This window comes from Anopheles darlingi, chromosome 2 (assembly GCF_943734745.1).
Source record: "Anopheles darlingi chromosome 2, idAnoDarlMG_H_01, whole genome shotgun sequence".
In the NCBI taxonomy this organism is placed as follows: Eukaryota; Metazoa; Arthropoda; class Insecta; order Diptera; family Culicidae; genus Anopheles; species Anopheles darlingi.
Window position 1 is genome coordinate 24944403 of NC_064874.1, and position 23058 is coordinate 24967460.

The 23058-nt window shown below is 50.5% G+C and overlaps 8 protein-coding genes across 14 annotated transcripts in view; 5 read left to right on the forward strand and 3 right to left on the reverse strand.

The window, feature by feature from the left end:
- Positions 1 to 1307, forward strand: part of LOC125951270 (uncharacterized) — a 7279-nt gene extending 5972 nt beyond the window's left edge. For both annotated transcript variants that reach the window (XR_007468776.1, XM_049679984.1), the window contains one exon: positions 1 to 1307. This exon is cut by the window's left edge. The gene's annotated coding sequence lies outside the window, so the exon portion shown is untranslated.
- Positions 1308 to 1568: 261 nt separating this feature from the next.
- Positions 1569 to 8641, forward strand: LOC125951267 (general transcription factor 3C polypeptide 1). The gene is made up of 7 exons (XM_049679981.1): positions 1569 to 1706; positions 1778 to 2111; positions 2182 to 3048; positions 3114 to 7880; positions 7958 to 8153; positions 8232 to 8325; positions 8401 to 8641. The coding sequence occupies exons 1-7, from the start codon at positions 1628 to 1630 to the stop codon at positions 8583 to 8585; spliced, it is 6522 nt and encodes a 2173-aa protein (XP_049535938.1). The 5' UTR covers positions 1569 to 1627; the 3' UTR covers positions 8586 to 8641.
- On the reverse strand, positions 8633 to 9886 carry LOC125951292 (TIP41-like protein). Its single transcript, XM_049680029.1, has 2 exons — positions 9668 to 9886; positions 8633 to 9603 (listed from the first exon to the last, which is right to left on the reverse strand). The coding sequence occupies exons 1-2, from the start codon at positions 9689 to 9691 to the stop codon at positions 8749 to 8751; spliced, it is 879 nt and encodes a 292-aa protein (XP_049535986.1). The 5' UTR covers positions 9692 to 9886; the 3' UTR covers positions 8633 to 8748.
- Positions 9887 to 10088: 202 nt separating this feature from the next.
- LOC125951298 (small nuclear ribonucleoprotein F) lies at positions 10089 to 10665 on the forward strand. Its single transcript, XM_049680041.1, has 2 exons — positions 10089 to 10210; positions 10272 to 10665. Exon 2 carries the CDS (start codon positions 10345 to 10347, stop codon positions 10609 to 10611), a length of 267 nt encoding a protein of 88 aa, XP_049535998.1. The 5' UTR covers positions 10089 to 10210; positions 10272 to 10344; the 3' UTR covers positions 10612 to 10665.
- On the reverse strand, positions 10552 to 13513 carry LOC125951281 (P3 protein-like). 4 transcript variants are annotated; one of them, XM_049680012.1, is made up of 3 exons: positions 13189 to 13513; positions 10945 to 12391; positions 10552 to 10855 (listed from the first exon to the last, which is right to left on the reverse strand). In XM_049680012.1, exons 2-3 carry the CDS (start codon positions 12273 to 12275, stop codon positions 10804 to 10806), a joined length of 1383 nt encoding a protein of 460 aa, XP_049535969.1. In that variant the 5' UTR covers positions 12276 to 12391; positions 13189 to 13513; the 3' UTR covers positions 10552 to 10803. The 4 variants fall into 4 exon arrangements, with proteins under 4 accessions (XP_049535969.1, XP_049535967.1, XP_049535968.1 ...); XM_049680010.1 differs by having other exon boundaries at positions 10556 to 10832; positions 13193 to 13513; XM_049680011.1 differs by lacking the exon at positions 13189 to 13513 and adding an exon at positions 12863 to 13160 and having other exon boundaries at positions 10556 to 10832.
- A 119-nt stretch (positions 13514 to 13632) lies between these two features.
- On the forward strand, positions 13633 to 14838 carry LOC125951291 (delta(3,5)-Delta(2,4)-dienoyl-CoA isomerase, mitochondrial). The gene is made up of 2 exons (XM_049680028.1): positions 13633 to 13798; positions 13873 to 14838. The coding sequence occupies exons 1-2, from the start codon at positions 13735 to 13737 to the stop codon at positions 14748 to 14750; spliced, it is 942 nt and encodes a 313-aa protein (XP_049535985.1). The 5' UTR covers positions 13633 to 13734; the 3' UTR covers positions 14751 to 14838.
- A 298-nt stretch (positions 14839 to 15136) lies between these two features.
- On the reverse strand, positions 15137 to 18153 carry LOC125951279 (CDP-diacylglycerol--glycerol-3-phosphate 3-phosphatidyltransferase, mitochondrial). 3 transcript variants are annotated; one of them, XM_049680007.1, is made up of 4 exons: positions 17976 to 18153; positions 17122 to 17360; positions 15680 to 16850; positions 15137 to 15595 (listed from the first exon to the last, which is right to left on the reverse strand). In XM_049680007.1, exons 3-4 carry the CDS (start codon positions 16817 to 16819, stop codon positions 15176 to 15178), a joined length of 1560 nt encoding a protein of 519 aa, XP_049535964.1. In that variant the 5' UTR covers positions 16820 to 16850; positions 17122 to 17360; positions 17976 to 18153; the 3' UTR covers positions 15137 to 15175. The 3 variants fall into 3 exon arrangements, with proteins under 3 accessions (XP_049535964.1, XP_049535963.1, XP_049535962.1); XM_049680006.1 differs by having other exon boundaries at positions 17122 to 17363; XM_049680005.1 differs by lacking the exon at positions 17122 to 17360.
- A 389-nt stretch (positions 18154 to 18542) lies between these two features.
- LOC125947963 (uncharacterized) overlaps positions 18543 to 23058 on the forward strand; it is a 34864-nt gene continuing 30348 nt past the window's right edge. The window contains exon 1 of the mRNA XM_049673575.1: positions 18543 to 20289. Within this exon, the coding sequence (XP_049529532.1) occupies positions 20118 to 20289 (172 nt within the window). The 5' untranslated portion in view covers positions 18543 to 20117. The remainder of the gene's footprint in view (positions 20290 to 23058) is intronic.

Consider the following 23058-nt stretch of genomic DNA (forward strand, 5'->3'; position numbering starts at 1 on the left):
CGTATCTTTGCTTTGTTTTTTGCATTTTCCTTCCATTGAACACGAGCACCAAGAAGGTAGGGTACGTAGTAGCCCCTTACCGAATGGTTAAATGTAGCAACGACCTGCGCAAGTCAGCAAGCATAAAACAATGAAATGGAATTCTTAAAACATCACTCTCGCGACATCTACTCAATTCCTCCCAAATGTAAATCGCGCATGTGTGTAGGATGAATTGTAATTAGTAATTACCCAGCAACATCGCGATTCTATTGATGTTCAAGAGTGTGTGGTGTACTATGAAAAGCCACTATATATTCGCACACATAAATTTTATCTATTCCTTACTCTCTTATAGAGCCAAACTGTAACTGCAACGAATAAAAAGAAAACAATGTAAAAAAAGTAACGCGCCTATCTGCAATTCGATAACGCGTGCAGCGAAGCCACGATAGCAGGTCAATCAATAATTGGATTTTAGATCAGTGGGGACTAGTTTCATTATTAGCGCGATTGTTACTTCTGAAGATGATTGTCCCATGATTAAGCGCAAGCCGCGTGTATCCTAATGCAGTGGTAATTACTTAGCCCAGAGCAAATTATAACAGCATGATAAGATGCTATCAATGTAGATTCATTCGTGGGTCGAAAACAATGTCGACTCCTGCAGATAGGGAAGAGGGGATATGAAGGGAAAAATCAAAACCAGATGTGACCGTTTCAAACTAATCCTCCATTTTCAAATCTTACATAGCAATGCATAGAGAAGGGGAGAGGTACGGTTTTTCTTCTCTTCTTAAAAATGAATCCATCTCGGTCAACCGCAGATTATCGACAAGGACCTTGAGCATATATTTGCGCAGCACTCCAGCCCGCTGTCCCTGCAGCTTTATGACTGCAACATTTTACCGCCGACATGTATAATATTTGGGGGTCCGCCAGAGTGGGTGTGTGTATGTGTATGCGTGTCACGAGTTCCGGTGTCATACAAAAACAACATTCGACCATCTGAACTTCACTTGTCCTGTTCCATCCCAGCCTCTACTATCCCCCTTCTCTTACTTTAGAACGGCATAGAATTACAGTCTACTATATTTAGTGTGAAAACGTATTTCATAAACATTTGCAACAGCAGAAACGTGGCCGATGTAGTAAAAACGCACGAGGTGGTGCCGATGCTTGTGCCCCCATTCAGGCAATACATGCATGCGTTGTGGGGCGCGAAAGAGTTTCGGGACTGCTTCGAGTGTAAATGGTATTACTATCATACGAATAAATGAGTAAAAAAATCGTAAAATCTTTGAAAATAAAGGAAAAAAATGAAAAATTTAAAATAAAAAACATGACTCGTATTTCTTTTGTTGGTTTATAGACTTGAGGGAACGAAGGTAAGGTTGGCTTTTAGAGATCGTTCCAAAATATTCCGTCTTCGCTTTTTAATAACCGCTCGCTCGAAAACCGGCAAATATTTGCATCTTTGCTACTAGGGCTTCTGCTCGACGCGTTTATGAAGCTCGGTTGAGATGTCGGTTACCAATTTGATTGTTTACATTCATTCTTCATCGCTCCTGCCGGTTCTTTAACAAGTGCGTACGGTATTACGGCCACGTTCGTGAATTAACGATATTCTAATGCAGTGCTATTCATAATGCTGCCAAACGCCTCGATAGCATCGATCCTCGATGAAGAGATCAGCCTCGAAGGGCTAGAAGGGACCACACTCGACAGTGAGTAGTAGCCAGGATAGTGCATGCGTTCTCCCAGATTAGTCATCAAATAACCATTCTCCCTCGTTTAGCGTTATGGTACAATATCTCTCAGCGGATGAAGCTATCGCTTCCCATACCCACCAAGCTATCGAACACCCTGTGGCCCCAGATTGTTCGTAATCCCGAGTTTGAGTTCCATCTGCTGCTGAACGAACGTAACCCGCACCAACCGTACGATCGGTTTGCGTACGTCGATGCGGAAACGGGAATACCACAGCTTCCGGAGGTGTATCCGGGCCATCGGTTTCGCTACAATCTGATCGAGCGCAATGGCGTACGGGGATCGTGTGAAGAGTACGAAACACGGTCACCGATACCACGCGATGAACTGCAGTCGATCAGCTGGACAGAGGTCGAGCAGCGGTAAGTGGCAACCATGTCACGGAGGTATTTGAAGTGATCTGTGAAGTCATCCGTTATTGTTTCTCTTTAGCTATGGTCGCCGTTTCGTGATAGTCGCTTCTCAGCGGCTACGGGAATCTTTTCTCATCCCCGGCAACTGCACAACCGAACTCACGGGCATCCAGTACTGCATGCTTGAGTGGATCGGTCGCTCACGTTTCAACGGTGAAACATCACAAGGACGGTTCTCGCTGCTAGAAATGACACGCGATTCTAGCACGCTGTACTACAACCGGAAGGTTCTGTGTGGGGCCAAACTTGTTACACGCCAAACGTTTTGCATGCGCACGGGCGATTCCAGCACGCAGGGTGTGCTGTTTCATTTGCCACGGTACTACCGTGAGATGAAAACCCGCCAACAGCTCGTTGTCGAGCGCGTTGTGAACGAACTGCAGAATCGACCGTACCATATGGCCGATTATGGCGAAATCAAGCAGCTGGTGCTCGGAAAAACGGAAGCGAAGAAAATATTCCGCTCGCCCGAATTTGCGCGCTTCGTGCGCACGGATGAGACGGTCCCGTACCGGACGCTCTATCCCACTGCTCCGGCCAGCGACTGGATGTCGAAGAAGGGTGACGAAAAGTCAGTACGCGTTATGCGCCTCGTTGATCCGACCACCGACATCTATGAGGTATGGTGTCGCGACGGTACCGAGGAGGACGCTCGAGAAGGATTTCTTGCCCGGGCCGATAGTAGCGCACTGTACGTCGACAAACCGTTGCTGCGACTAGCGTACGAGCTCATTGGTAAGAGTGGCACATCTGGTATTTCCCAGTCCGAATTAGCGACCACGCTCGGTCTCGATCGGTTGAATGCTCGCAGCATCGTGCGGAACCTGCTACGGTTGAAGGTCGTAGAAAGCCAATCGTTCAACGAGGGACGTCAGCGAACCGCCAAGTAATTGAATCACGAGACTGACTGTATTCGCCTTTATCTAATGATCTTGGCTTTTTCTTCAACAGATTTTTCCTTCCTGGCCGTATGTCTGTGTCACTGAACCTGCAGCGAGAGATGTCCCAGTTCGTGTCGTTGCAACGCAGCGTGCTGGAATATCAAAAGCAGCCGCCACAAGAAGAATCGAATGAGAGCATTCTGGAGGATAGTGCGAGTGCTTCAGGGTTGCCTGAAGCAGGCGGTGTCAAGTGTACTGATGCCACCAACGTCGATGCGGATGCAGAGTCGTTGGATAGTGCTTCCGTAAGCTCCCGTGCGATGGACACCGGCAAGCTGCAGACCGACATCGTAACTGATATTAGCTTCTCATACGAGCTGGAGCTAGCTAAACCGATTCAAGGCATAACGAGCAACTTCCGGAAGGCGAATGAACGGTTGTTGGGTCGCTGTAACTTCATATTGGAGCTGCTGAAGCACGAACCGGTTATCGAGCCTCGCCGTATTCTGAAGAAGCTCAATCAAGTCGAAATGGTCAATGGATACACGTATCGGATGTGTGGCAAATCGGTGCTGCGATTGCTCGCACGACTCGCCACTGATCGGTTGGTGATGCTCGCACACGTTAAGTTGCGGCGCGAGGAGCGCGAGATACAACAGATGCTTGTTTGTTTGCCGTCCGTCACAGTAGACAGTTCGGTACTGCAGAGCAAGGTGGCACTGCTACGAAACCAGTTTGCTGTCCGAACAACGACCGCAAAAGAAGAACAGGAAATAGCCAAGATGCACACATCAGGAAGTGCTGCAGCCGCAGCAGCGGCGACAGCAGCATTAATCGCAACAACGAAGGCACGACCGTCTAGTAACCGATGTCGTGGATATCCGGGTTGCCTGGCAAAGTGTATGCGCATGCGGTTGTTTCACGAGTACGCGTTCTACCTTACCTACGTCCTTCGTCCCGATGTATCGGAAATCGACCCGAGTGAGTTGTCGGAGGTGGATCTTAGTGAGCTGGAACCCCACGAGCGGGTACCGGTGTACAGTGATGCGAGCGATTGGAAGATGTTCGTTAGCCCGCTTAGCCGGTACGATGGGTACGATGGTACCTCCGGCTGGTCATTGCTACTCGATCTGACGGCCCGTATGCCCCTGACGATGTTCTGCTCCATCAGTACCTATGCATTCTACACGAACGAGCTCGAATATTATCTGGATCATCCGGTGCGTCGATATATCCCACTCCGACATTTACCACCGAACATACGTGCCCAGCTGTTCCAGCGTCGCCGTTACGTCCACCTAATCTACGATCTCGTTAAGTTACTGTGCTGGGCCGGCCTGATGCAAATAGGACCGCAGCTGACGAAAGCACGCGATCAAACGTTCGTGTACGTGCGCCGGAACGTGTCACTGCTCGATACGACACCCTCCCGCCCCGGTTATATCGAGATCGAGGAACGGCAGTACGATCAGCTAACATTCCAGCTGGAGACGCTTGCCGATGTGTACGAATACTGGGACCGATTGTACGACATTTCGAAAAATACGCAAATCAACATCCGCTCGACAGCGATCGGAAAAGAGGTGCTCGTGCAGAAGGTACAGGATAAGCCCGCGATGCTGGCCGCCATTAGTACGTGCTCGATAGAATCCGGCCCGGTGAACGATTGCGGTACGCTACCGCCCGGTGACGGGCGTGGTGCCGCCGGCATGGATTCATCCTTATTCGTGCATCTACGATCGAACTGGAACAAGCGCGTCAATCTATGCGTTCCGGTAGAAAAGCTCCGCTTAAAGGTAGTCCGCCGTCGTCTTGGCAAGGGAGGCATAGAGAAACGTCAGCTGGCGTACCGTGTTGGTGTCAAAGCCAACGAGCGGGCGGGGCAGGTGATCGGCTCATCGGGCGTCGCTATGCCTTTGCTGAGCCGCAATTCTATTCGCCAGGGTCGGAAACTGGGCCGGCGTGTGGTGAAACCGCGCAAGCAGCAGATGTCACGGCGCGGAATACTGGACGAGGTCGACCGGCGGGCGCTAAGACTAATGACTAAGCAGCGCTCGAAATGGGACGAATCCGAGGATCAGGTGCTGCTGATGTGCCGGGTAGCGTTAATGTATCTCTACGGTGATCCGTTGCGCCCGGTCGCCACGATCAGTATGACGACGATACGCGATATTCTACATTGGTCGTGTGCCCGGGCACAGTGCAAAACGTCGAACGCCTGCGGACGTCGGCTGCAGTATATGGTGCGTCATCTGCCGCACGTGGCCGAGCAGCTGCGTATGTACCTGGAGCAAAGCAAGCTACATCCCAGCGTCACGAGCCAGTTTGGAGCCGGGTTCGTGGTGAAATTGCGCCGGTACTTTCCCCGAAAGGAGGAGTTCCGACAGGCGCTACAGATTCACTTCATAAGGCTGGTAGCGCTATTGAGAAGCACGGTGTTGCAGGAACATTCGAACGAATCCTTCTCGACTAAGGGCCCGGCAGGCCTTCGTGTCCGCCGTGGTCGTCATCCTGGTACAGGGCGGTATCAGAGCGATGGCGCACCTCCATCGCTTGATGATGGCGAGGGTGACGGGCGGAAGCGTATCGAGCGTCTTCCGAGAACGCTCGATGAACTGTTGCGTCGGTATAATGTCATCGAAACGATCGGAGGTGGTGGTGGTGGCGGTGGCAGTCAAAGGAAGCTTCACATGGACAGTGATCCCCAGACGATCGAGGAGATACAGCTGTACAAGTATACGATCGTGATGCACAGTGCGATCGCAAATAGCCGGCGTTCGGCGGCAGATGGTCGCCTGCAGTACATCTACCGGCAGTGCCCCGATCGGGCGCTAATCGGAGCACTGTGGAAGCTACGCTCGATGCAGGTCGTCTCGGTGACACAGTGCGTAAAGGCCTCCAACAAGGTGGTACTCGGTCGCATACTGACACGTCAGGATGAACTGTGCTACGTATCGATCAGCTATCAGCAGCAGCTAACGACATCCATTCCGCTGGAACTGTTTGTGCCCGTTTTTGGCCAGTACGTGAAGTTGCTCGTTCGCGACGAACCGTACACGTTTGAGGATGGTTCCGATGGTCTGGTGCTGCTGCTCGGTGAACTGATTGCCGCCTGCCCCTTCGGTGGTGATCGGTGGCTCGATCTTCGGATCGATCAACCAGCGAACTACATCGAGATGAACCCCGACGCCAAGGTACCGGGTGGTACGATCGTGCCCGATGAAAACCCGAAGCCACCCGAGCCAACGGTCACTGGCAAACAGCAGACCCGGACAAAAAAGAATCCACCGGCCACGGTGGGCAACGGTACGAAACAGTTACGGTTTGTGGACAAACGGGATGTTACTTTCCTCTATCTGGCCCATCCGATCGAACAACTGCTAAAGCTACCGCTCGAGTATTTCCACTTCTTCTGTCTACTCGATCAGCTGCAATCGACCGGTGGCCGACGCTTACTGGCTCAGACGTTCAAAATTGACGAGCAGCGACCAGTGCAGTGTTCCTTGCCGAACTGTCGAATCATCGATGTCGTCGGTGATCACGATCTGGTACGACGGTGTCTTGCCCTCGTGCGTGACCGCGAGGACCTGCTCGAACGCATCAAACGACATGATATGGAACGGGCAAAGCACATGGCGCCACGGGCAACGCGTACCGATCCGGCCCTACTGTTCGATGTACGCGAGGACAATCTGTTACTGTTCTTCGGCAAGTACATCACCAAGTACCAGCACGGGTGTGCCGAGAAGCGAAAGCGTGATGTGAATCGTGAGCAGCAGCGTCTGGCCTCGCTGAACCATCATTCGCCGGTCAATATGGCCGAGCTGGTGGGTGAGTGTTTGCGGTTCGATACCGAAATGCCCGACTACCGGTGGCTCGATCGGTGCGAGGTACAAGGTGCTGTTCGGTGCGATGCCGAGGAAGAGGCAGAAGATGAAGGAGGGTCCGATGTGTTTGGTGGAACGGGAGCATCGTTAGTGCCACCAGCAGCCGGTGCTTCGGCAATCGTCGTTACCGGAAAGGATGGCAACGATATTGGCCGCCCGACGGTCGGCCTGCTGAGGGCACTCAGTGCAAAAGTGCACAAGCTGCATAACTTTTACGAAATTGTCTCGATGAAGATGCACATTCACCTGCGTCCGCCACCACCAGCACCACCGCCGGAGTTGTCCACCGGAGATGAAGCGAGTGTAGAGCAAACAGAACTGGTAGTAAGGTACGGTAACACCACGGTGCCGCTCCATTATCTTCCAGAGGGAGCACGACGGCGTCGTGCGATACTGTTGGCGTTGGAGAGTGAGGTGATTTGGCCGTTGACTGAGCTTGCACCGCTACTAGAAGAAACACTTGGACTGATAGAGCGTAACTCCCCAGCGAGCGAACTGCTGACGTACATTGAAGGGAAAGGTAAGCTTGGAGCGACGGTTCGCGACCTGCGAACCGCTTACGTCAATCATGAGCAGCTTGCGCAGGATTTGGAGCGGCTTCGGAACATGAAGGTATTGCTGCGGACCGGCGTGCGTACCATCACCTACGTCTACTGGCGGTATGTGAACGAGTGGTTGGTTCGATCCTACCTGCCCACTAATACGTCACCAGAAGAACGGCCTACGACTCGGCCAGATACCGTCGAGGAACCAGCTGGCCCATCGTCCAGTGCCAGTAGCCATAAGAAACGAAAGCTAGAGCAAACCCAACCAACGGCGGCCGGTCAGGGAAAGGAGAAGAAACGGAAAATGGCCTGTGATGACGCTTCGGGAGAATCTGACGCAGAGGCGAAAGATAACAACGATGACGATGAAGATGCGGAGGGAACACCTGGTTCTTCGGAAGAGGTGTAAGTAGAAGCGGGCGAATAAGGCTTACCCAGCTATCCCTACTACATAGCATACTCCGGCCACTTTGTTTTTTTAGCAATGAACCCAGTCAACCCGTCCTCCTCTCGATGGCTCCTTGGATTCAGCTGAACGGCATGGTCAACAAGCGACTATTATACCGGTGGCTTACTGCGATCCTGCTATACACCGTATCCAATCCGGGCGTCACGCTGGCAGCATTATACGTACGCTTCAATATGATGTCCCCATTCCATCTGCGCCAACTGGTCGAGGTAAGCTATGGCGTGTTTATTCCGCTGGCACGACGGGAGATGAACTGTTTAACGAATTCCATTCCTTTATTTGAGTAGCTTCTCAGTGAATACGGGTGTCTATCGCTACGAGCCATGCAGGTCCAGGTGCAGAAACCCTCTCTCTTCTCCGTCTACAAACCAGCGACATTTGGTAATTGTCGATGGCCTTTAAAACAGAAGGATAGATTTTTTCTTAATTTTCTCCACTTGTTTATCGTTATTGCAGTACCGGTGAGCGAATTTCTCGATGATGAACAGGTGTTTGTGGAAGCGACACTCAACGCTCTAAGTACACTATCACTGTGCATTGGCGAGTACCAGAAGTACTCCAAGGATATCTTCCAGGTGGAGGAGGCCCGCAGGAAACGTACAGCGAAGCGCGACTCCGAAGGTGTGATATTACCAAACTAGGCAGCGAGCGGCATTGCACTGTCCTTTTGATGAATAGATGCGCTGTTCGTTTTCCTTTTTATTTCAATCAACCTCTCTTACTATGGTGACTCCCTAGGCTCGAAAAAAGTGGACATAAAAATGTGGTACATGAAGTACTTTAAAATAACAAAACTAGCGGTTATTAAGTGGTTGCGCTGACGATGGTAACCTTTTCGTTCACTTGCCGTACGACCGGTAGATGCTGTACGATTTCGTTCGGGTCGGTAAACAGAGCTGGATGGACCTGTTTCAGCTGTTCGACCCGTGCTTCGCGATGCGTAAACTCCTTTAGCAGATAGTCGTTACCTTTCTCGTAGTGGAACCGGGTCTCGTGTACGCGTATCAGCACACCGTCGACACGGAGGAAGAAGCGCTGCAGTAGGTAAAAGCCGGATGGCATGACGCGTACCTTCACCGACAGCAGCGAGATACCGTGATCATGCAGCTCGTCCTCGAACAGCGTGAGATCGTGGTAGAAGAGAATCGGTTCGCGGCGTTTCAGCTTGAGCATATCGATGCGCTGCTCGGTCGGTTCTACCCGGAGCCGCTCGTTCACCGTGCCCGAGTAATCCGTCGTGAACGACCAGTCGAAATCTTTCACCTTCTCCAGCGCCTGCGAAGCCTCCGGGCGGCTCTCGCGCCACTCGTCGGAACAGGCCACCTTCAGCTCGGGCTTCTCGTTGCGCACTCGTTTTAGTGCATCGATCGGTCGGAACTCTAGGACGGCCCCGGAGCTGTGGCACAGCCGCAGCACATTCCGGTGAAACACCATGTCCGGCAGGTGGGGCAGTTCGAGCTGGAAGTTGTAAACGCACAGTTCGCAGCAACCCTCGTCTCCTGCCACGCATCGATTATCGTTCACGCAGACACTCTTCAGGATATGGGATTTGGTGTACGAGATGGTCCAATCATCAAACTGGTACGTTTCACTATCGACCGGCAACCGTATCGGGCCGAGATCGTCGCCACCGGTTACTTGTGGCGGTGGTTGGGGTGCCTAAAAAACGGATCCCACGATTATGCAGGCGCTGGTTTCGTGATGCATTCGTTCGTTCACTTACCGTGGTACCGGTGAATGTGGTCATTACTGGAGATTTTCTTTTACTGGGATTCTTTTTGGTCGACGAAAATTCGGAATGCCGCGCTGCACCAGTCTGCCAGGTGTAAACAAATATTTTTTACTCCAGCGACTCCTTGGACGAAGGATAACTCCTGTGGCGTTCGGTCAAATGCTTAGTGAGAAACAAAGCAAAAATGGTGAGAAAGAGTGAAACTACAGTTCGGAACAAATAAATTGTGTATTCGTTGGGGAAGGTTTATTTCACTACTATCGCTCCGTTTTCAATCAGCTTGATGAGCGTTATTTAGTGGAAATTGGTTTATTTTAATAGAGTTTTACTCCCAGCTGCAACTGGCATAGAAATCCAGCGAAAAGTATTGTTTGAAAGAGTTCTAAAACCCAAAACGGTCTAAAAAGTGAACAGCTCAGATGACAGGTTGGGATCGCCGGCATTTTTTTTTTGCAAACACGCATCGAGTAAAAAGACGCCCAAGGATAATAGCTGAAATACGATTTTGCGCCAACAAAACTGCTCGTTGCGTTCGTAAGTTTAGTGAAGATATAGTGGAGTGTGCAATTTTACGACATCTACGTTCTCCTTATAGCATACATTCCGGAGGACTGTTCGTGGATTCCCGTTTCTCAAAAGTAACTCCGCAAGCGTAAACAACAGACACGATGGCGACGGCAATGCCCATTAATCCGAAGCCGTTCCTGAACGGGCTGACGGGCAAACCGGTGATGATCAAATTAAAGTGGGGCCACGAGTACAAGGGCTTCCTGGTGTCGGTTGATGGCTACATGAACATGCAGCTGGCCAACACGGAAGAGTTTGTCGATGGGCAAAACACGGGGCACCTCGGCGAAGTGCTGATCCGGTGTAACAACGTGCTCTACATACGCGGTATCGATGATGAGGACGAGGAGGGTGAGATGCGGGATTGATAGGAAGCGGGCGTTCTTGGGGTATATCTCGTGGGAATAAACTCATAATGTAAAGAAACAACCCATGTTTATTTGATGAATGTAACGTTTTTGATGCAGGTATGGTGTGCTTGTCCTTTTCCTCCGGTACGTGTTTAGAAGATTCCTACTCCGCAATCGGTGGTGTGACCGGTTCGGAGTTATTCTTCGGGATTAGACTAGCTTCAGCGCGTCTCTTCGATCTGCAATGAAATGAAACGGGCTTCTGCTCGATGATCACATAGCAACTAGTGGGCCGGCCTACTAATCTAACGGACATTCAACGGGTGGCGGAATGGCGCTCCGTTTGCTTACCGTTCATGTATCCGCAAACCAATGAGCAGCAGAAGCAGCGGCAACGGGGTCATAATGGCAGTAGACACAGGAATGACAGTTGTAAGATCGGCAGCCGGTTGCTCGAGCGCAAAGCGCAACAGAAAGATGGCAATACCCGTGTTCTGGATGCCCGTTTCGATCGAGATCGCTAGCGAATCGGCTAGCGGGAGACGTAACAGATGGCTGGCCAGAAATCCGACACAGTACCCCACCCAGGGTAACCCCAGCCCTGCTACGATGATTTGCCAGGAGAACAACTCGAACAGATAAAGATTGGTGACGATCGCAAAGATGACGATGAACAGAATCAGCAGGGCAGCCATTGGCTTCAGAATGCGTACTAGCAGCCGCGCAAAGCGAGGACAACAGCGCTGTATCACCAGCCCGGCACTGATGGGCACCACCAGACCGATGGCGGTGTAGGCGATACGGCTATACGGTATACCAAGCTTCGCTCGTTCGAAGATCGTACGGCCGAGCGTGAATATCCACAGCGGCATCATGCCGAATGCTGCGAGCGTGCTGATAGTGGTCATAGCGATCGAGAGCGTCAGATTACCGCCTAATGCCACCGTCCAGATGTTCGATGCGCCTCCAGCAGGCGACACACCAGTAAAGAAGAGTCCCAGCTGTAGCTCGTAGCTATCGGGGAACAGTAAATGGCCCAGACCGTAACTGAACAGTGGCATGAACACGAACTGGCATAGGAAACCAATCACCGGACCGACGGGACGTCGAAGGATCTGCTTCAGTGCTCCCAGATCTAGCGCTGCTCCGAAATTGATGTACAGGATCGAGATCAACAGAATGACCGATCCGGTAAACACGTGGTCGATCACACGCTCCTGACGGATCACCGTGACTGGCAGCGTGTCGGTAGATACGCGCTCCGTGGTACCATTTTTGTGTACCACCTCCACGAAGAAGTCCGTTCGGCCCAGAAAATTGCCCACGATGTTCAGTGAACCACTAAACCATGGAACGGTGGGCACCGGGGGTTTCAGCAGGACGATCGTACCATTCTCAACCGTCGCCACGTGGTCCCGCTCACTCCGCAGCTGAACCGATTGCACATCGATAAGGTCCGCGTCGTTGATGTTCGCTATGTGAATCGTCACGTTCTGTACCGTGCCCATGTGCACCGTTAGCTTGGCAGGGTCGTACGTTACCGCCCAACCGAGCCCAGCCTGCTCCTTCACTTGCCGGTCATTATTATCTGCGATGAGGGTGGCTTTGCAAGTAGCGATTGCTTGCAGCACCAGTAAGCCGATGAAGAGCAGCAGCTTGAGCACCGGACAGGAAGAGGACATTGCACTCGAAATTCTATCGTCGTTGTCTCGGCAACGGCGATGACTCGTTGATCGTCGTTACGTTACTATGCTCGAGTTCGGTTCGGCGATGCGATTAAGGTTCAACGCTTACTTTGCTGTGGAATAGAAGAAATAAAGGAAACACGTGAGTCATTGGTTGAGTCACACAGTTGTTGGCAGAGCCTGTTTTCGGCCTGAAGGTCCTGGTTCGTTTCCGGGAACGGTTTGACGATTTTCTTCTTGTTTTTCTGCGAAAAACGTTTTCCTTTTATTGCCCATTCATCAAAACTGCTGTCGGTAATTAACATTATCTTCCAATTTGTGTTTGATTGCTTTTCACTCTATCTTGCAGCGTTTACGATCGGGCTAGGATTGCCGGTTCACTTATCTCGCAGCAACGCAACATGAACGGGTGCGCGCACTGATTGTGGGTTTAGTTTTCTTCCTTTTTTTCCTTTCTCGTCATTTTACGACACTATCACTGCGACATGCACGTCTTATCACTGTAGAGCACCCCGTACTCTTGGGGATTCCATTCGTAATCCCGTTTCGTGTACCCGTTCGTGTACCCGTGCGCACCAGGCTACCTGGAGATCAACCTGCCGACCGAACCTGTTGCACAACTATGCAAAGAACGCTGCTCTCGGGCGCCACTAATTACACAGGCTTTTTAGCTCGGATATGCGTGGCGGGGAATCCAAGGCTTAGATCCTGCTAACACAGTACAGACTCCACGTAATAGGGTCACCAGAAGGTTTAGTAAATTAATCACTTCTCAAAACAAACTACACAAAGATCCCCTCTCCCCCGAAACACTATGATAAAACTTGCCCAACTATCGCGTCATCAATTGCGATCCAGAATGGACCGGTATAGAGAAAGGATTATCGGTAACAAAAACTGGGAAACTCACACACAATTTTATCCTCACGCACGGTGAAACAATAGTCGTGCACCGTTAATTGCGCTCCGTGATGGTGAACCGAGAGAAAACACTAATTGACTACGCGCTAGACGACGAGGGGCTAGCGTTAAGGAGGTACAGTTTCTTAAGGCTGATCTCTAGCCTCAGGACTGAAACTACTACTAGCAGTGGCGCGGCTGTACGTCGTCGGGGTGTGTGTGTGTGTGTGGGTTGGAATTCTGATCAGTCTTGAGCGTGTTACGAAACTAGTATTTTGGAATGTTTCGCCATCTGAACTATGCACTAAGAAGTGGAATAAAAGTTTAAAACATTCTTTTACTATTTTTTGGTAAAGTACCACAGAGCAGGCGAACAGGCGAATGGGGCGCCGTTTGTTTACAAACATAACGACGGCGGTTTTCGCCGTTCGCCGGGCTCACGAACACTAAGCCGAAACCCGTTATCTCTCGTTTATTGCAAGTTCCAAAGTTCACCCAGAAAATCGGGAAGAGATACGTTACGGGTTTTTTTTCACGATAATTAGAAATCTGCAACATGAACCGAATGCAAGTTTGCACTAAACTGTTCTCCTCACTGAAGCTGATGACCCAATCGAAAGGTAAGTAAGCAGCCACTTTCACCTGGTATGCTCTTCTATTCACCTGTGATGTTTCCGTTTTCTATCCACCGCAGTACACCTCACTCGCAACATGTGCGCAACGGCCACTGCCGGTACCGAAAAGTATCAATTCCAAACGCTTAAACTGTCCAGCCCGAGCCCGTTCGTGGTGCATGTCGAGTTTAACCGGCCCGATCGCATGAACGCCTTCAACCGGCAGCTGTGGACGGAGATCAAGGATTGCTTCGATCAGCTGCACAACGATCCGGACTGTCGGGTCGTGGTGCTGTCCGGCGGCACCTCTAAGCACTTTACCGCCGGTATCGATCTGTTCGATATGATGAAGCTGGGCCAGGAACTGGGCGCGATTGATGAGGTAGGCCGACGCGGCCGGCTGCTGGAGGGTACGATCAAGCTGTATCAGGATTGCATCAGTGCGCTCGAAAATTGCTACAAACCGGTGATCGTGGCCGTACATAGTGCGTGCATCGGGGCCGGTCTTAATCTAATTACGGCTGCCGACATTCGCTACTCTACGCGCGATGCCTGGTTCTCGCTGAAGGAGGTCGACATTGGCCTGGCAGCTGATGTCGGTGCCCTACAGCGGTTGCCGCGCGTCGTTGGTAACCATAGCTGGGTGCGCGAACTCGCGTTCACCGCGCGCAAGTTCTCTAGTGATGAAGCGTACACGCAGGGTCTGGTGTCACGATTGTTCGATACACGCGAAGCTATGCTCGATGGAGCCGTCAAGCTGGCGACGGAAATTGCCGCTAAAAGTCCGATCGCGGTACAGGGAACGAAGAAAAATCTCGTCTTCTCAGGTGATCATTCTGTGCAGGAGGGATTGGATCACATCCGGCAAATCAACATGCTGAATTTACAAAGTGAAGACTTCCTCACCGCGATCATGGCGTCTCAGAGCAAGGAAACACCTGTTTTCGCCAAGTTGTAGACCGTTCGACCGGTGAGTGCGTTTTTCTTTCCATCACACAAAAACACGCTACAGAATAAAACGGTTAAGGTTCGCCGCATACCGAGGATCACACCGATCGTTGGGGTTGCGTCTTCTAAGCACTGTATAATCTTTAATAAAAAAAGAGGAAAAATAACCAACGAATATTTTACAACCAACAACATGTACAAAATGTGCTACTTCAAAGGGAAAGCGAGGTTGCGCACTCAGCTGCTTTTGGTAACTCTTCGGCGGTCTGCGTAAGGTACGGAAGCGGACGATGCAAGGAACTGATTTTAACGTCGTCGTAACAAGAGATTTGACGGTTATGGCGCGGCCCTTCTGCCGATTAATTAGCTGCACTCGCCATGCAATGCAATTCAATTGACTATTCCCGAGGCCTCGAGGAGTAGCTGAGACGGAGATTAGAAAAAGTTCCGGAACAGCCCGACGACTGCCCGCACCCAGCGTGGTACGGGCCGATTGACTAAATCTGTTTCGGCTGTCGTCGCATGCTGAAGAAGATTTTCGTACTCTGCCTGTAGCTTGCGCTGCAGTCCATCGTTAGTCGTTACGAGACAGATCTGTGCCTCGAGATCCCGGTGCACGGACCGTTCACCAAAGTTGGACGAACCGATCAGGGTCACGTTGGGCAGCGTGGAATTAGGTAGGTAGTACCACAGACCCTTCGCATGGTACGTCCATCCGGGTCGCTCATACTCGAACAGCTCAACACGATGGCTTTGGCCGGAACTGCGTAGTGATTCGAGAAATTTGCGTGCCAACAGCGAATAAGCGGCTGGGATGCCACCAGCCGGACCCTTTGCTCCAAGGAAACCATTCGCCTGATCATCAGAAAAGAAAGAAGAGAAAAGAGAAGGAACGATAAAAGGGATTGAACTTTGGCGAAAAATATGCTCGAAACTTACATTCGGATGTGCCATCAGGATGTTGCACTGTGCCTGGCAATCGTTCGTCAACGTGCGCATATAGGTTTCCGTAAGATTAAAGTACCCCGTGGCCAGCTGTAAGCGTGAACCGCGTAAACACCCGGACAGAAGTTGCTTCGTTGCCAAACTGTCATGATGAATACCGAGTTGTCCCATTTCGATCAGCGGAAAGATCCACGTATCGGCACCGTCGTCCTGCTGTTGCTGTTGTTGCAAGAGGTTCCTCTGCTCTGCTATGACACCCCGGAAGAATGTCCTTACTCGCTCCCGGGCCTCGGTGGCGAACTCGTACTGGGTGCACTTGTACGGTAGCATGGTCCAGGTGTCATGAAGCCTCGTTTCACCGTCACGCCCAACCGTCAGGCTAAACTCCTGCACTTTATCTAGGAACTGTGCATAGAAATCGGCTAAACGGCGATCCTCGATCATAACGTAGCGATCCTGCCGGTTGGTGAAGTAATCGTTCGAGAGGTTCGCCCCGGACAGGATGACCGTATCGTCGATAAGATACAGCTTCATGTGCTGTATGCCCAGCAGCTCGTTCCAGCGTGGTGGCGCCAACCGTTTGGTCATACCGCGCAATACCGGGGTGTGGTAAAGCGAGAGCCGGAAGTGGTCCGTTTCCTCCACCAATGGCATGAGCGTCGTTTTACTGTTGCTGACGCCTCGTGTACCGCGCGTGAAATCGAGCAGCACACTCACACGCAACCGATCGTTACGCTGCAGGTTCTCGTGTATCGCATGCACGAGTCTCGTTTCGAGGCTACCGGTACCGAGGTAAAGGCTCGCGAGCATTATCCTACGCCGTGCGGTTGTACACTTCTCAAGCAACGTGTTGTAAAAGGCGGTCGGTTCGCGGATCACCTCGATACGATCTCCGGACACGGGGAAGCAGGGCGAGGTCGTGTGTAACCATGCTAGCGATTGTAACGAAGCAGCAGGCTGAAACGCGGACGGTAGCGCCGAATCGGTCGGTCCAGCACCGCCAGATGCCGATTGATGTTGATTACTGTTGTTGCTGTTACTGTTGCTGCTGTTTCCGGGGTAGATCGGTGCGGGCAAAAAGTCTCCCGGTGGCGGACAGTCCGTAATCAGCGTGCTGAAGAGTCTTCTTATCATTTTGAAAAATGGTTGAAGAATGATCTGCCAACTAGCGGTGCCGGGGAATGGCAGACCGGAAAAGAGAGAAGGCAAAGAAGGATGAATACACAAGAACATGCCGTTTCCCGCCGACCAGCTACACAACATCTACTACTATCCGGACGTTAATCCAGATATTCTGGAGCGCTGGAGCTCAAAGCGCACGCAAAGGGACAGCAGACGAAAAGCGTTAGACAGGCTAAGGGCTAAGAAAGAGCAACTAGAGGCACAAACTAACGAATGTAGCAAGAGCCCGACGGTGTGGGGCTCAGAATTCTTACCTCTTACACTAACGATAAGCATCCGGGGAATTGAGGGCCCACAAGGATATACCCTTCGAATACTGTTCGCTCTAGGGTAAACACACTCTCTAGCGCTCACTCGCGGTGTGATCCGTATTACTTACGACGACGCATGGGTGTTGGGGAACGGTAAATTGGGGCAGGATGGCTATCGTCTCCAAATAAAACAAAGCCTGCTTTGCTTGCTGCTGCAGCTTGTCTTTGCTTAACAACTGTTTCTGCTGCACGAGAAAAGTAATTGAATGAAGATAAAACGAAATAACAAAAGACACGAAGAAACGAACGGACGGAATAATACGAATACGAATCAGACAGAATTTATGAAGTGCATATATGTTACGAAACAGTATGTTTTGTGTTTTAGGTGCGCTTGTTCCCTGCAGGAGAGTGGAGATGGAAAAGTTGAAAACCAGTAACTGAGGAGGATTGCTAGATGATCATCGGGCAGGATTTGAAAAGCTTCTCTTCAACTCGCTCGATTGGGACAAGCTGCAGTTGATAAAAAGGACTATTGCACAGCGGGCGGATCAGAGCAAGCCGGGGCAGGAAAGGGTGATCGTCTATTTATAAAGACAAAACAAGCTCGATGCGCAATGGTCACTTATAGTAGCCGATGGAAAAGCATTAGGAAAATATGTATGCACCTGCTCCTGGCCTGCGCTTCTTGCCCTCATGGGCCGGGTTGAAGGAAGTGAAAAAGCGTAAGTTAAAAGTAGGATCATGAATGAGGGCGAGTGGAGCAAGATTGACTAAACTCATTAAAGAAGAACGAAAAGAACCAAACTGAACATGGGACGGGCCCTTCCTTATCATCGGTCTGCGGGGCTGCTTACCTCAGAATGAAATCGATTACGCTCATGATGGTTGCTTAAGAATTCTCGTTAACATCACACCGTGCGATCTAAGTATTACTAATCTTCCTAGCTCCGGACTCCGCCGGTGAATCTTTCCGTGTGCACTTTACTTGGTTTTTTGCAAGTTCTAGGACGAGAACGTAATCGGCTGTATTTACGTTCGTCCGGCGACGAATTCGAGCAACACTCGAGCAAATTTTCGAGCAACACTCGAGCTATACATATATAAACAGATCAGCACTACAGTGTTTTCCAAAATAACAATCTCAACATATGAATATCACTTTTACATGTGGCTCAAACAACATCTCCAATTACTCTATCAAATAGATACTTTAATAAGAAGAAGTTACTAATCACTACCACTCCTTTGAAGAGTAGATTTCTCTCATCAGCCGCCAACTTTAAACCTAGCCAAGACACAGTACGGAAGTGTCTCGACTAACCGAATCTCACGACAGCGAGAGTAGCGAAAGAGTGAGAGAATTGAGAGGAAAATCGGACTCGCTCGAGCGATCGCGGTTTTTTACGTTTTAAACGCCCGATCGGTCTTCGAGTGCGCACGCGTGTTTTTCTCTCTCCCGAGCAAGGCGAAGCAGCACGAAAGGAAACCAGCAAATTTTGTTTACACGAGTCTCCCGCTGTAGTGTCACACACACCTCCTTTTTCGTGTTTCCTTTTGCGAGAATTGCGAGAACAACAACGAGCGAATGTGTAGGAGGAAGCGCGTAGATGCGCGCGTGTGTCTGTGGTACGATCGTGCGTGATCCTCAGTTTCTTGGTTTGCGCGAATTCGCAATCATATCGCACCGTACGCCAAAACCGTAGAACAGTGAACGACGACGACAAAAAAAAGACACAGAAGGCCGATCGTGCGTGTGGATCCGCGACGCGCCATAATCGCTATCCTGACTATCTTTCACCGAACGTGCTCGCGGTGTGTCGTTTCCCACCCGACCCCAGAAACGCACCTTTTTGCGCCACAACCAACCCCCGGACCCGGCGTATCACCCGTGTCTGCCAGTCGTCTGCGATTTGGTTCAGGGCGGGTTCGCAGTTCGTATCGTCAATGCAGTCGCCACAGGAAGTATGAATCCGTTCTGTTCGTGTGTTGTGTAGCATCATCTCGCCACCAACATGGGCAGCTAAAGCCGGGGCCCCCTTCTTGTGTGGTTGTGAAGGATCATAAAATCTATCTCGACGTGCACTGAGCCCTCCTCAGGCATCCTGCAAGGCGTTACTAAGCTCATTAAGGTGGGGGGCTTACAGAAAGTGGAGAAGCGATTTGTCTGCGTGTGTGTGTGTGTGTGTGTGTTTGTGAGCTGACGAAAAAGAGCTGTGTTCTAATTAACAACGGGCCGTCCGCCCCTCCTCTGTATGGTAGCCCAAAGCAGATGCTGGGAATTCGTGGAAATCGGTGGCCAATCTAACGCAGGGCTCCCGGTGAATGCAGCAAGAGCAGCGGTTCGGATGCTGAAGAAGCTCCACATAAAGTAGTGTGTAGCAAACCGTGGATCGAATTGTGTGAAGGAAGCCGATTATTAACGGGTGGCGGTGGTGGCGGCCACCAAAGGCAGCAGTTTGTACGGGGCACTGAGTAATGCTTTGAAATTATCCCAAAACCCCGGAAAAGCAGTCTTCTTCATCGGATCTTCCACTCCTTTCCATCAGTGAAAGCGTGATCGAGATCGAGAGTGCCAAAGAGGAGAAAACAAAGTGGGAGGCAGGGAAAGAACCAATTTAATTGAATTCCCTTTGCGATCTTGTGGGCGAGTGTGCAACTAGGCTGGAAAACCAAATCTCGACCGTTGTAACATATAGATTGGCCTTTTTCGGATCCCGTTCATTGTTTGCCGCACGCAACACAAAATACCGAGCTGCTGGAGTCTGGAACGATCGATCTGAGGGCGATCATCAATTAGCGATTACCAGTGCGCGTTATCAGTGCGGTCGCAAGGAGAAGCGGTGACCTGATAAGGCGGGTTCGCGGGCCGAGAACCGGGAAACCGGCGTTTGCAGAAGCATCCGACGAGTGAGATAGTGAGAAGCTTGTGGCCCCCGGTTCGTAGTAAAGTGGTGCGGTGGGCAAAGGTCTTGTGCCTCACTCGTCAACCGAAGATCATGGCACGGGCCACTACCATCACTAGCAGCGCCGGCAGCAGCCCTGGCCGGTTGCTGTTGCTGTCGGCGATCGGTTGCTGGTGGTGCTGCTGTTGCTGGTGGTTGTTGGTATCGCTGATGGTGCCCGGAGCAACGGCCGAACAACAGCATCACAACATGTCACACACTAAAGGTAAGGCATCATCGCAAGGCCGGCTAATTTACCCCGTCTGGGGTCAAGCGCAAAGTGTAGCTTAGAAGAGAACCATCTAGACCATTTGAATTTAAACCCGAAACGTACGGGCCGGTTCGGTTAAAGATAAGCGAGGACGACCAATCAAATCAGTGCGGGCCCGAACCTGACCCATTGCCACATAGACTCCGTTTCATGGCCAGCCAAAGTACGCAAGAAAAACCTAGCGGGAGTCCCGCCCGGGAGAGTGTGGGCTCGATGCAAGACCCCCGTCGTCGTCGTTGTCGGCGTTGTCTTCGTTGGTGTATCTTCTCCCTGTTATTCTGTTTTTAATGTGCTCTCTGTTCTTACGGCCGAAGGCGGGTGGCCTTTCGGGTCCATTGAAAGGTGCTTCCTTTCGTTCTTGATCGCCGAAACGTCGAAGAGTAGGAAGGCTTGCTCGTTCCTCTTTCCAATGGCTTTCTCTTTCGCCCACGTTGGGTATGCTTGGCTCTGTCCGGAACATGCCGATCGGCACCGAATCAAATGGATTTTTACGGGGCACAGATTGTATGGTAGCGAGGGCCTTTTGGGCACCGCTCTCGTCCGAGAGTTCGTTAACTCTGCAAAGCTGTTGAATCATCTAAAGTATCTACGAACAACATGTTCGGTGTTATGAATTCATGGTTCAACTCGTGTTACGTGCATAGCCAGGGAACATAGTTGGTGGTCGAATCACATTGACTTCATTTTTTATATTTTGGAAAGAGATCTGGTGCTACGTTAGACAACACTTTTGGCTCATTGTTTAACTATCCAGATATGCACCGCAAGCACTTGAAACTTCAATTAATTTTATAATGCAAAAGTTAACCTGTTTAATAGGTTTGTCTGGGATGAAAATCCCCTACACTGCTCTCTTGCCGAGCTTTTACTCAATCATCTAGAAATCAATTTTCGAGTATAACCGTGATATAGCAAAGCGGACAAAACATGTGCAATAGGTTGCTATAGATGCGAAAGTTAATCTAGTAGCCTAAGCAACGTTAGTGGACGTTTGCAAATGAATATTTTATACTAGCAAAAGTGCAGATTAGTCAACATTGTTGTACAAAAAATATTGTTAATTCCTTTAAAATGAATAAAATTTTCAATAAACTGCCTCGGATGCGCTACTACTACTTGCATGACTACTACGATGAGTACTGACGAAAGACCTGTTGAAAATATGACGAACGTTGTATTTGTGTATTTGGGTGGGTGATTTGTGTTTCGAAAATGTTTCTTTTTTACCATAAATGTTCAGTGTAAAAATGGGGGAACTAATTCTATAGAGTAAAATATGGCATAACAGTTAAAAATGCATGAAGTTTTAAAGGTTTAGAATAAATAAACCATTGTTGAATCGTTGTACAAAACCACCATAAATGTTGGAACATTATTTCGTGAATTAATATAAAACATTCACTTCCATTGTGGCTTAGCTGTGGTCAGCATAAGTGAGCGACGTGTGGTCAACACTGCTCAGCATGTGTAATAATTGTGGCTACCATAGACTTTCTCAGCCGAAAAAGGATTGTGTTAATAATCACCGGGAAGTCATCGAAGGTACACGTGGTGCACCGTTGGTCATCAATCAGTCAGCCAGCCAGCCAGCCAGTTTGGCTGGTCTAGCCAAGGATGCTGCGTACACAGCTATCATCATCGTAATGTTTATGATTCCGTTTGCTAGCCACTGGCGAAGGCCTTGTCTAAGGCGAACGGATAGTACTAGTAAGCCACCGAGGCAGCTGCAGCTGCCGTACTCTGATGTGTTTGTGAGTTGTCAGGACAGGAAAGTCAAACGGTGCGGCACGAGCAAACACCGCTTTCTTTCCACCCGGAGCGCGAACACAAGCGCTGGTAGACATCTCATTTAGCTTCGGTCCCCCCCTCGCCCAGGGGGAAGTTCCGTTTATTTCTTGCGCAAATATAAACACACTACGCATCGGTCGAGTGTTTTCATCGGCCGCTTTTTCTAACAGCAACCGTTATTTTGGAGAAAATTTAACCCACCCCCCATACCCCTACGAGCCCCCTCTGGGCCACCGTTGGGCTGCATTTTGGTGGAATGTATTTGTTGGTTGAACGCTCGTGCTGGACGCGGGATTGATGTGATGTCACGTTGAGGGTTGCGAGGTGCACCGGGAAGGTGACGATGCTGGTACTGGTCGTGGTCGTGAGCATCGTGGCCACAGGCCGTGGTATTGACATTTAAGTGGCACCGCAGCTCCAGGCCTGGGGGCCGTAAAACAATGAGAACACTTTGATCTTGCAGGGCTTTAGTTGGTTGGAGAGTTCGGGAGCCATCTGGTGCGCTACACAGTGGGGCTTATCTCGTCCCGGCCAGTTACTTACCTATAGGGTAGCTAAACACCCAAACCACCACGATTGGGCCGAGGGTAAACGCGCGCGCCAAGGAAGTGAAACTTTCGGGCCCTTAAAGGCAACCGGGCTAGTGCTCAAGATTGACTTCCCTTTTAAGATAAACGCTACTACGAGAGACTACGCCGTATCCACCCCTCGAGTGGGTCAAAAGTAAACAGACGACGCTGCAAAGGGCGCCCAGCTTGGATGGATAAGAGAGACCCGTCTTACCGCGAGGACGGTGGACGATATGGAAAGTCTGTAAGATGCAGGCAGAGGCAAATGGACTTTTTTGTGGTTTCAGAATCCCGGAACGACTAACAAGGCGGCGGCAGCAGCAGCAGCAGCAGCATTAGTGCGCGCGGATTTGGAGGAGCACGGTAA